The following is a 12,069-nucleotide window of genomic DNA, read 5'->3' as shown; positions in this document are numbered from 1 at the left end:
AAAGTACACCAGGTTTGCAGCAAAGATTTAGTTGAGATACTGGATGACTTACAATTTGGTAGAAGTGGTAGTATTCAAAAGGATAACTGCACAGCTATATTGCCAGTGTGCCACCCAATAAAAATACAACTGCCCTCTACTGCTGCTAGGCATTCGCTGACAAGCTTACCAATTTTAACATTGTGTCCTCCTGCACCCAATTTAAAGAGACTCAATGATGCATTGCTTCCCAAATCATATGGAACTGTACATACAGCACAGGAACAGGCCCTTTGGCCCACATTGTGTCCCAAACATGAAGCCAAAGTCAATTCTATCTGCCTGCACATATCCCTGCATTTACTTATCACACGCCTCCACCAGCACCTTCCAGGTACCACCACGCTCTGTGTAAGAAAACTTGCCCACACATCTCCTTAAACTTTGTTCCTATCACCCTAAAGCTGAGGTCTCTAGTTATTTGGTATTTTGAACCTGGGAAAAAGGTTTGGACTATCTCCCTTATCGATGCCTCTTAGAATTTTATACTTTTCTAAACAATTACCTGGTAACTTCCTCCTGTCAAAGGAGAAAGATTGAAGGTGTAATGTAGCTGTTGCTCAGTTAGTGAACAGCCCGATGTAACCACTGAATCCGAACAAACCAGTGGAGTTGCCCATTCAAACACGTAACTGCAGTCTGATTTTCGCATCATTTTTGGGCTTCCCTGGATGGAAGAATACACAGGTCACTAAATGCACTGGTGATCTCAAACAATTACCGGTTATCCCGCCCGGAATGGGAGCCTCGATTCAGAGCTTGATCTCCTGCTCACCCGAAGACTGGAAACCGGAGAAGAGGATGGTGGGAGTCAGCGACGGACGCTGGATAAAGGGCCAGTTAGAATAACCTAGGATCTTTTCTTCTGCGTCCACAGTCAGCTGCAGGAGGTGCCCCCGGGGAACGAAGGCTGAAGGTGGCCGGGCGAGGAGAGGGATGACGGTTCGCAGGGCAATATGGATGGAGGTGACGGCTGCAACGGGCTTTTATGGCCAGCTGCAGCTGGGACTTCGAAAATGGTGCCAAAACCTGGCGACTCTTGCATATGGACTCAGTGGGCTGTTTCTTTGCATTCTGTACTTATGTATTGCAATAATCTTACTGATTTGTTTGCAAAAATGAATTTCACTGCACCTTGGTACACTTAATAATAAAGAACCATTGACATTAAGGCAGCATATCCCTTGTGTTAGTACTCAGAAAAGGATCAAAACATTTGTTAAATGCTTAATTTAGGTAATACACCCTAGATGTAGGTGAACAAGTTACTCACCAGGTCTACGGCCCTGACGCAGTGAAAAATAATGAGGGAATCGTAAGTCATTTTCTCGTTTGCTCGACAAGTAGTGTTGCTGGTGAAAGAAACAAAAACCTCCTGCGCCGCCAAATTGATCTGTGGAGGCTCAGAGATATAACCAATCGCCTAAAATTGAAAGAAAAAACAAATCAGTGAAAAGAATGAAGGTGTTATCATATTTAGGTTAAGTTCTATTATTGTCGTGTGTACAGAGGTATGGTGAAAAGATTTGTTTTGTATGCTATCCAATCAGGTAATACTATACATAAATACACGCAAGTCAAATTCAAGTACAATAGAGCAAAGGGGAAGATACAAAGAGCAGAATACAGTTCTCAGCATTGTGGCGCATCAGTTCCATAGACAAAGTCCAATGCCCACAATGAGGTAGAGGTGAATCGGGCAGTCCACTAACTTATGGAAGGACCGTTCAGAAGCCTGATAATGGAGAGCAAGAAACTGTTCCTGTGTCTGGTGGTGCGAGCTTTTAAGCTTCTGTACCTTTTGGGAGCAAGGAAGAGGAGGAATGAGAGAACAAAAATATCCACACATTTCCTTTAAACTTTGCCCCCCTCACCTTAAAGCTATGCCATCTCCACATTTCCACCCTGGGAGAACGTTTATGTCTCTCAACCCTATCCAGGCCTCTCATAGTTTTGTCTACTTGTATATGAAGTGGTTAAGGTGTGAGAGGCAGCCATTCGTACATTGATTAGCTCCACACATTCACCTTCCCGAAACACCAGCAAACTTGTTGATACTTAACCAGTTACATTTTATAGAAACTGAATGATATCTGGATTGCATGTTTAAGAGTGATTTGGACAAACACGGTATAGAAAGAAATTACCCTAGGGTGGGAAAATTAGATTAGTATAAGTGGGAAAGGACGTTGGCATGGACGTGGTGTGCTGAAAGGCCCGTCTGTGCTGTCCGACTCTTACGATTGGATCAGCCACCATTACTTCCCTCACTGTAATCTAGACCCTAACCATTCCCTAAAGGAAACGTTTCTTCCATCAAACCCCTTCACTCCGTATCTCCCAACTCCTTGACATGATGTCAATGGGAGGATTCTGGCCCTACAGCACAGTCTGAAGGAAAGCCGTTCCAGCGTCTCCAGTCTATCCTCCCCCCCCCGCACTCAATATAATGAAGTATACAAAACTGGCCTCAAGATCCACTTTCCCCAAATGCTGCTGCTACCAACTATGAACTCGCATTCAAGTGAATGGTTAACTGCTCAAGAAACTATCTGGAATTTGGATAAAAGATCAGTGTTCCCAGCTTCCATCCTTCCCAGCCAATAATGGTCTTCTCATCTAAAGGAATTTCTGATAATTTCCTACAAATCATCGATTAAAATGGCAATAAGCATTGGATATACACTAAAAAGGACAACCCATTGGTGAGCCTGGTAGAGCAGCTGCCACAAGGCACCTGAGACCCGGGTTCCATCCTGCCTTTGGGTGTTATGTGTGGAGAGATTGCCCCCTAACATGTAGGGAGTGGATGTGTAAGTGGGATAACGTCGAACTAGTGAAAACAGGTGATAAATATTCAGCATGGACTCAGTGGGTCGAAGGGACTGTTTCCATGCTGCACCTTTTCAATTTAAAAATTGTAGGCTATATCAGTACAGATCCAAGCAAGGGCATTAAAATGCACAAAATGTAGAAACAAAGAACTGCAGATGCTGATTTATACCAAAGATAGACACAAAGTGCTAAAGTAACTCAACGGGTCAGGCAGCATCTCTGGAGAAAAAAAGATGGGTGATGTTTCGGGTCGGGACCATCCAGACTGAATAAGGGTCCCAACCCCAACTCCATTGGGGGGTTATTAATTATTAAGGGGATGGACATGTTAGAGGCGTTAGAGGCAGGAAACATGTTCCCAATGTTGGGGGAGACCAGAACCAGGGGCCACAGTTTAAGAATAAGGGGTAGGCCATTTAGAACAGAGATGAGGAAAAACTTTTTTAGTCAGAGAGTTGTGAATCTGTGGAATTCTCTGCCTCAGAGGGCAGTGGAGGCCAATTCTCTGAATACATTCAAGAGAGAGCTAGATAGAGCTCTTAAGGATAGTGGAGTCAGGGGGTATGGGGAGAAGGCAGGAACGGGATACTGAGTGAGAATGATCAGCCATGATCACATCGAATGGCGGTGCTGGCTCGAAGGGCCGAATGGCCTTCTCCTGCACCTATTTTCTATTGTCTATTGTCCATCCATCCTTTTTCTCCAGAGATACCGCCTGACCCGCTGAGTTACTCCCACATTCTGTATTCATCTTTCGTTCAAATGCACGTTCAGCTTACCACAGGCGGTCCATCCGCAGGATCCATACACACAGCTGAGCCAGGGGGGCAGATAATCCCTGGCAGAGGAATCAGTGGCTGACAAAGGCTGATATAAAAGTCAGGCGAGTCACCTTGATCAGCCAAGTCCTCATCCTCTGCCATATAATACGCACTCTTCTGGAACAGAGGGCTCAGGTCAATGATTGAACTGCCATTCCTTACCGAACATCTCACCTGGTGAGAAAAATCAGGAAGTGCAAGAAAAAGTCAAGTTATTTTGTAATAGGAAAGAAAACAGGCATGCTGAGCAGAGAGATACCATCACTACCTATGTAAACACTAAAAGAAGAGATGAAAATTCATTTAAGTTAACAATTACAGGAATTAAATGGAAATCCGTGAGAATGTTTCTTTTAAGTGATAATTATAGATTTTAAAGCCTCTGTAAAAACTACCTCATGCTCACAGGCCAGCCGTGTGTGCCAAGAGAAATAGTGAGTACATGTCTCGTCATCCGAAGCCACCAAGACGGGATTGGTATCCGTCCCCGCGCCACAGACAAAGCTGAAGATGCTGCGGTGACGCAGTGCAGGGTTGCTGGAGCAGGGATCACCTCCATTGTACGTCAGCCTCAGTATATGGTCGATGTACGTCAGCTTGTTGCTGAAGTTGCCCGCGTTGATCGCACTCGGGCCTTCCGTGATGCACACACCTGCGCAACAAGAATCGTGTCAACAGCAGTGCTCACAAATGCAAAGTCAAGCCCTCAAACACACTCACCAACAGCTTGTGGGTCCAAATGATGGCCCCCGATAAGTCACCCATCCATGTTCTGCAGAGATGCTGCCTGACCCATTCAATTACTCCAGCACTTTGTCTTTTTTTGTAAACCAACATCTGCCGTTCCTATAATCTACATTTCAACAGCTTTCGTTCTGTGCATGTGTTTAAAACATGCCACTATGCTACAAAGGGTGCTTTAGCAAACTGAATCACGCTCAGTTTACACAGAGATAGTAATAATAATTTCCTCATCAGTCCCAAAATCGAGGAAATTATGGAAGCTGATCGTGGAACAAAGTACAGCACTAGAACAGGCCCTTTTGCCTATAATGTCCATGCCATGTTACTGAATCTCATCTGCCTGCATGTGATCTATATCCCTCCATTCCCTGCGCATTACGTGTATAATAAAATTAATCTTGAATGCAACTATCGCATCTTCCTCCACCACCACTCCTGGCAAAACATTCCAACACCCACCACTCTAAAAATTAAACTTATCCTGCCCTTGCCCTTTAAATTTTGTCCTTATCACAAAGTTTTACCCTCAAGTCTTTGATGTTTCCACCTTGAAGAAAAAGTTTCTCTGTCTACCCTATCTATGCCTCCAATAATTCTGTATACAGATCCTCCACCGATTTTCCGGCAATTTATGGTTCGTTATCTCCTTGAACCCAGACAAAATTATGAAAGCGCACTTGAAATTCTCCCCAGAGGATCCCCTGAAAACGTGGCGCACAGGCCGGGTGAGACAGCAGATCTCAACCTCATCAGGACTTGCGCAGTTAATCGGTGGGTCGAATGTGCCTCCAAGGCCGGGGCACTGGAACTCCGGACCGACCAGAGCTGGCAGATACTTTCTCACAGCGGAGTTCCGAGGCAGACTTGGCGGGTCGGTACCTCGGCGGCCTAGGGGGACCGTTGTATACTAAGAGTATAAAAAAATAACTGCAGATGCTGGTACAAATCGATTTATTCACAAAATGCTGGAGTAACTCAGCAGGTCAGGCAGCATCTCGGGAGAGAAGGAATGGGTGACGTTTCGGGTCGAGACCCTTCTACTGTTTGGCTCCTCTCAGAGGCCCGCGTTGGATGGCGGCTGCACCTGCTCTGCCACATTTTTGGCAGATTTGGCAAATCTAGGCTTGGTGGGGTTTGTCCTGCCGGGAAAGCGGTGCCTCAGCCTCAAGGGCCGCTGCTGATCCGACCCTCATCAGGGATTCCGAGGTCATCGGTGCCCAGGCTGGCTATGCAAGAAATGCAAGTTTTGTTGTAAATTTAATTTATGCATAATATTTGTTTTATTTATGTTTCTAGCCGTCCATGGTGGTTTAGAGACACAGGTGGGGCATAATTAGTGGGTCAGAGGTGTTTTGTTGTATCATTATTAGACGAATTCTATTGGCCCAGCAAAGTGGATAATCCAGCAAGGCTCTGGAATCAAGGGTGCCAAAAAACCCAACAGTGGTGGACCTGTATTTCTATCATGAATTTATAACTACAAACTCAAGTATAATTACCCTGGAGTAGAAAATGGGTTTTATATAAAAATTGCTACTCCACAGAATTGGCTCAGGGCCATGATAGTTGGTTGAGTGTATTGTGTGATTTAATTATGGGAAAGGGAAAATCAAAGATAAAACCTACCTCACCCCACTGAATATTTTTGCCTTAAAGCCCCTTCCACTCTCATCGCCAACCAATGCAAGGAGCTCGGATATTGCACCTGCAGACTGGCTGATCAACTACCCTTGATTCTTTCTCCTCTACCCCCACATCCCCATTGAATAGTTCAGCATCTTTCTCTCGTGAGATTCAACTCAGATACGTGAACTTAATTTATGTCAACGATACATTTTTGTCTGAGTACTGTGAGTGGTGACGTCTTTAATTCACAGTTCCATTCGCGATCTCAGCTGCACAGAAAAGATCCCCATGGAACTACCGTGAAGAGTAAAGAAGTGCTCAACTCACGTGTGCTCTGGCACAGTGAAATGCTCTTTTATTGCATGCTACCCAGTCAGCAGAAAGACTATACATGATTAAAATAGAGCCATCCACAGTGTACAGACACAGGATAAAGGGAATAACGTTTAGTGCAAGATAAAGTCCAGTCAGATTTTAGATTTTAGATTTAGAGATACAGCGCGGAAACAGGCCCTTCGGCCCACCAGGTCCGCGACGCCCAGCGATCCCCGCACATTAACACTATCCTACACACCCTAGGGGGAATTTTTACATTTGCCCAGCCAATTAACCTACATACCTGTACGTCTTTGGAGTGTGGGAGGAAACCGAAGATCTCGGAGAAAACCCACACAGGTCACGGGGAGAACGTACAAACTCCGTACAGACGGCACCCGTAGTCAGGATCGAACCCGAGTCTCCGGCGCTGCATTCGCTGTAAGGCAGCAACTCTACCGCTGCGCCACGTGCCGATTAAAGATAGTCCAAGGGTCTCCAATAAGGTAGATGGCAGCTCAGGACTGCTCTTTAGTTGGTGATAGGATGTTCATTTGCCTGATAACAGCTGGGAAGAAACTGTCCCTGAATCTGAACATTTGTTTCCACACTTCTATACCTCTTCTGACTGATTTCCTTCTGCCCATCAGGTCTACACCAGCTCTTAATATTCCCATCAGACACATTCCCTTCATTTGACCATCACGTAGACTCTCTCACAAGTCCATCAACTCCAACTAACTGGGTGAACACTTTGTGGAGCGCCACGCTCAGTCCGCACGAGTGTCCCAGCATCCTAACTCTGTCCTTCGCCCAGACCTATCCCTTGTCCCGTAGCAAGAGGCAAGAGTACCAAAGAGGATGCGCCCCAGCTCCTCCAATGACTACAGACCGGTGGCGCTGACCACACATCATGAAGTCCCTGGAGAGGCTGGTGCTCACTCACCTGCGATTCCTGGTTAAACCCTACCTGGACCCCTTGCAGTTCACTTACCAAACAAAGATTGGGGTTGAGGATGCCGTCATCCACCTGCTCCATCGTTTCTATGCTCACCTGGATAAACCAGGAAGCATTGTGAGAGTCATGTTTTTTTACTTCTCCAGTGCTTTTAACACCATCCGGCCTGCATTGCTAGGGAGCAAACTGACGAAGTTGCAGGTGGATGCTTCATTGGTGTCCTAGATCACCAACTACTTGACTGGACGACCACATGTCAGGCTACAGAGCCGTGTCTCAGACATGGTAGTGCGCAACACAGGGTCCCCACAATGTACCGTCCTCTCTTCCTTCCTGTTCACCATTGAAACCTCGGACTTCAGATCTAACTCAGACTCCTGCCACCTGCAGAAGTTTTCAGATGACTGCAATTGTGGGCTGCATCAGTGAGGGGAAGGAAGCTGAATACAGAGGTGTAGGGAGGGACACCCCTGTGGACGTGCAGTTTACCGGGAAGTACAAATATCTTAGAGTGTACCTGGGCAGTAAACTGGAATGGTCCAGGAACGCTGAGGAGAAAGGACCGAGCCGGCTGTACTTTATGAGTAGGCTCCGCTCCTTCAACGTCTGCAGTAAGATGCTGCAGATGTTCTACCAATTGGTGGTAGCCAGTGCCATCGTCTTCGCTGTCGTGTGCTGGGGCAGTGGGGCGAAGGCTGCGGACACCAATAGGATTAACAGGCAGGCTGGTTCCGTCCTGGGGGTGGAGTTGGATTCATGGGAGGTGGGCTTGGAGGAGAGGATGCTCCTCAAACTACAGAGCATCTGGGACAATACAGCTGACACCCTCCATAACACACTGGTCAACATGAGGAGTGCCTGTCGTGGGGTAGACTGACTGCGTCCCCCCCCCAACCCAATCTTTACACATTCCCAATCCTTTCCACATCACTTTAATTTCATGTTTCATGTATTTTGTGTTTGATGACTGTTGGCAGATCAATTTCCCTCCTGGGATAAATAAAGTTATAGCATATCGTATCGTAAGCTTGAGGAACAATCCTGCCACAAGGAGTGAACAGTGTTGATTCACTGCAAAACTACTGCAATGCAGCAGACTAACTGCCAATGCAAGTTTGCAAAGGTTTCAATACCTACCAACGTTATCACCTGTACACCCAGTGTTCTCCACACGATCGCAAACATTAAGGCGAATGAATTTGTCTCGGATTTTACTGTCATATACAATGTGGCCCTGTCTGGTTCGCAACGTTTTCAGGTCAAATAGGTGTCCTGGGGTATATAAAAAGACATCAAGGGGAAAAAACCTCCAACAGGTAAGTAGGTAGATTGTATTCATATGCCATTGTTTAGTTAAATACAAGCAAACATTTGATGACATTAAAAAAAGTAAATAATTTAAAGATTTCTACACAAAACATTTTAGAGAAATGTAGATGTAGAATTGCAATCCTCAAAAAAACATTTTATATGTAAAACAAAAAGTTCCAGTGTAATGCAAGCTTTAAATAACATAGATAACATGGCCTGCAAATAATTGGCATAACGCATTCAGAAGGCGGTGGTATGCGCAACAAGCTGCCAGAGTAGGTGGTTGAGGCTGGTACTGTAACAATTTAAAGATATTTGGAGAGGTACATGAATAGGAAAAGTTTAGAGGGATATGGGGCAAATGCGGGCAGGTTGGACTAGCCTGGACTAGATATGGGGTATCTTGGTCGGCATGGACAAGTTGGGGTGAAGGGCTTGTTCAATGTTGTATGACTTAATGACTATAAATGTGGGGAAGGGGGACTAGCTTAATTGGGCACCTTGATCAGCGTGGATGAGTTGGGCTGAAGGGCCTGTTTCCATTGATATGACTAACTCGAGGTCTATTGAAGTCTGCAGCTGGAAAGTACTTCACTGCTCAAGCCTTTTTGTCCAAACCTTTGAGGAAACCGTATTACACACTTCAATCTCTGGTTGGGTATTTGGAAAGGGATGGTGAAACGTTTGCTTACCTGTAACGGGATTAGTTACCATGCATTGATTGTGGACGTTCTTGGTCACAGGACAGGCAGCAGCAGTAAACCACAGGAACGTATACTTGCAATCTTCAATGGCAGTGATCAAATTTGGCTTTGTGTTCTACAAAAAAAGTGCCATTTTCACATTTTGTTTCTGAACATTTTGCAATTAAAGTTGATCTGAGAATTGTCAAACAGTTGATAACTGACAGCTGTTAGAACAAGCTTCCATATATTCCGTATATATTCCATATATTCCGTATATTTTGGAGCAAGCCCATCCTCAATGGGCTGAATGGCCTAATTCTGCTCCTGTGTCCTATGATCTTATCCCCAGCAAAATGCTGGAGGAACTCAACAGATCAGGCAGCTTTATTGCCATAAGTACAAGAACAGAACAATGCAAGTAAGAATTACATTGTTCCGTTTGGTACATATGACAATAAAACACTCTTGACATCGGTAGAGGGAATGGACAGGGGACGTTTCGGGTTGGAACCTTTCTTCAGGCTGTCCTCCTCTGTGTGCCAGCACTTGCAGTTCCTTGCGTCTCCAAAGCCCATCCCCAGGTTCAGTTACATGGACTGTGTCAGAAGGAACTGCAGATGCTGGTTTAAATCGAAGATAGACACAAAAAGCTGGAGTAACTCAGCGGGACAGGCAGCATCTCTGGAGAGAAGGAATGGGTCTGAAGAAGGGTCTTGACCCGAAATGTCACCTATTCCTTCTCTTCAGAGATGCTGCCTGTCCCGCTGAGGTACTCCAGCTTTTTGTGTCTATCTTCAGTTCCACGGCCTTCTGTGCATGGCACTAATATTGGAGAGAATTCAACTAAGCAAATTCAATTGGTTTCTTACGAGCCTTGGAGATTGAGAGGAGACCTGATAGAAGTATATAAAGTGGGAGAGGCATAGATCGGGTAGACAGTCAGAACCTTTTTTCCCAGGGAAGAAATGTCAAACGTCTAGTGGGCATAGCTATGAGGCACAAGAGCCAAAGTTTGTGCAAGATTTAAAAAAAATAAAAACAGAAAGTGGTGGGTGCGTGGAACACACTATCAGGGATGGTGGTGGAGGAGGCAGACAAAAGTGGCATTTAAGAGGTTTTTAGATAAACACAGATTTGCATGGAATGGAGGGGTATGGATCATGTACAGGCAGAGGTCATTAGTTTAACTTAACATCATAAATGGACACAAAGTGCTGGAGTAATTCAGCAGGTAACAATGGATAGGTGACATTTCAGGTCGAGACCCTTCTTCAGAGTGGAAGTAGTCTTTTGTGTATTAACCAACATCTGCAGTTCCTTGTTTCTATATCTTGGCATTGTCGGCATAGACATTGTGGACTAAATGGTCTACACTATGTTCTTTGAAACAGTATAATGTGTTTCCTACATAAGTTCATACGTTACAGGAGCAGAATTAGGTCATTCAGCCCATCAAGTCTGCCATTCTATCATGGCTGATCTATCTTTCCCTCAACTCCATTCTCCTGCCTTCTCTCCACATCACCTGACACTCGTACTAATCACGGATTTAACACCTCTTAATTTCTATTTAATGACAGCAAAATCCCTGCACCCAAAATGAGACTTACGATTGCGTTCTTATCACATTTGAAGCGTATGGTTGTGGTTTTATTACGAATCCCATCTTGACATTGGTCACCATTGTCGTACTGCAGGACGAGCAGACCGGACTGCTCCCACCTCGGCCCACCGGCCACCTCCCCCAGACTAGTGAACGTGCTACCAACCTTCAGGCAGGCAGCTGCTTGCAGGGGACAGTCCCAACTGCCTATAAATATAAAACAGGTTTCATTAACGTTTGAGAAGCAATCTGCAGCCCCTCCCCCCTCCCCCTCCCCCTCCCCCTCCCATTATTTATTAATGAACAACAGCAACATAAGGCTGGGACAAAAAAGCAGAACAGTGGAAGAACTCAACAGATTAATTAGCATCTGTGGAAGCAAAAAATTACTTTTGGATAGGCTTATGGATATGCAGGGAAGGAGGGATGCGAGATCATAGATCATAAGGCATAACAGCAGGATTAGACCATTCAGCCCATCCAGTATGCTCCACCATTCGATCACGGTTGATCTATTTTTCCCTCTCAACCCCATTCTCCTGCCTTCTTCCCGTAATCTTTAACACCCTTCCAAATCAAGAACCTATCATTCTCCTCTTTAAAAATACCCAATTACTTGGCCTCCACCATTGTCTGTTGCAATGAATTCCACAGATTCACCACGCTCTCCTGTCCTCTCTGGTCCTAGACTCTCCCACTAGTGGAAACATCCTCTCCACATCCACTCTGGTGGCCTTTTCATTTCTCAGTGGATTTCAATGAGGTCCTTTTCACATCCGTCTAAACTCCAGCAAGTACAGGCCCAGAGCAATCAAACGCTACTCGTATGTTAACCCAATCATTTCCGGGATGCAGGCAGATAAGATTTGGTTTAGGCATCATGGTCAGCATAGACATTGTGAGCCAAAGGATTTGTTCCTGCGCTGCACTGTTCTGTGCCGACCTAGATCGAAACCCTGCATCAGGTCAGAGAGGGGAAGAAAATGTCCTCGAAGTGGGCACGCCTTCAAAATAATTTGTCGTACATCTGTAGCATTAAGATAACAATCCCTTTATACAACAGAAGGCAGCTATTTTAGCACCTTCAAAGAATTGGTTTTACATTAGCCCACCAAGCCTCATCTTCGATTG

At 45.3% G+C, this 12,069-nt stretch overlaps 1 protein-coding gene across 1 annotated transcript in view; it reads right to left on the bottom strand.

Moving 5' to 3' along the window:
- The window catches only part of igf2r (insulin-like growth factor 2 receptor), a 137,261-nt gene that overhangs the window by 17,822 nt on the left and 107,370 nt on the right, over positions 1–12,069 (bottom strand). Inside the window, exons 31-37 of the mRNA XM_078405195.1 lie at positions 10,946–11,145; positions 9,342–9,468; positions 8,476–8,610; positions 4,091–4,347; positions 3,654–3,869; positions 1,313–1,462; positions 545–706 (exon numbers count right to left, since the gene is read on the bottom strand). Coding sequence (XP_078261321.1) covers positions 545–706; positions 1,313–1,462; positions 3,654–3,869; positions 4,091–4,347; positions 8,476–8,610; positions 9,342–9,468; positions 10,946–11,145 — 1,247 coding nt within the window. The remainder of the gene's footprint in view (positions 1–544; positions 707–1,312; positions 1,463–3,653; positions 3,870–4,090; positions 4,348–8,475; positions 8,611–9,341; positions 9,469–10,945; positions 11,146–12,069) is intronic.

The sequence above is a fragment of the Rhinoraja longicauda genome, chromosome 9, assembly GCF_053455715.1.
Source record: "Rhinoraja longicauda isolate Sanriku21f chromosome 9, sRhiLon1.1, whole genome shotgun sequence".
In the NCBI taxonomy this organism is placed as follows: Eukaryota; Metazoa; Chordata; class Chondrichthyes; order Rajiformes; family Arhynchobatidae; genus Rhinoraja; species Rhinoraja longicauda.
This window is presented reverse-complemented; position numbering and strand designations above follow the sequence as displayed.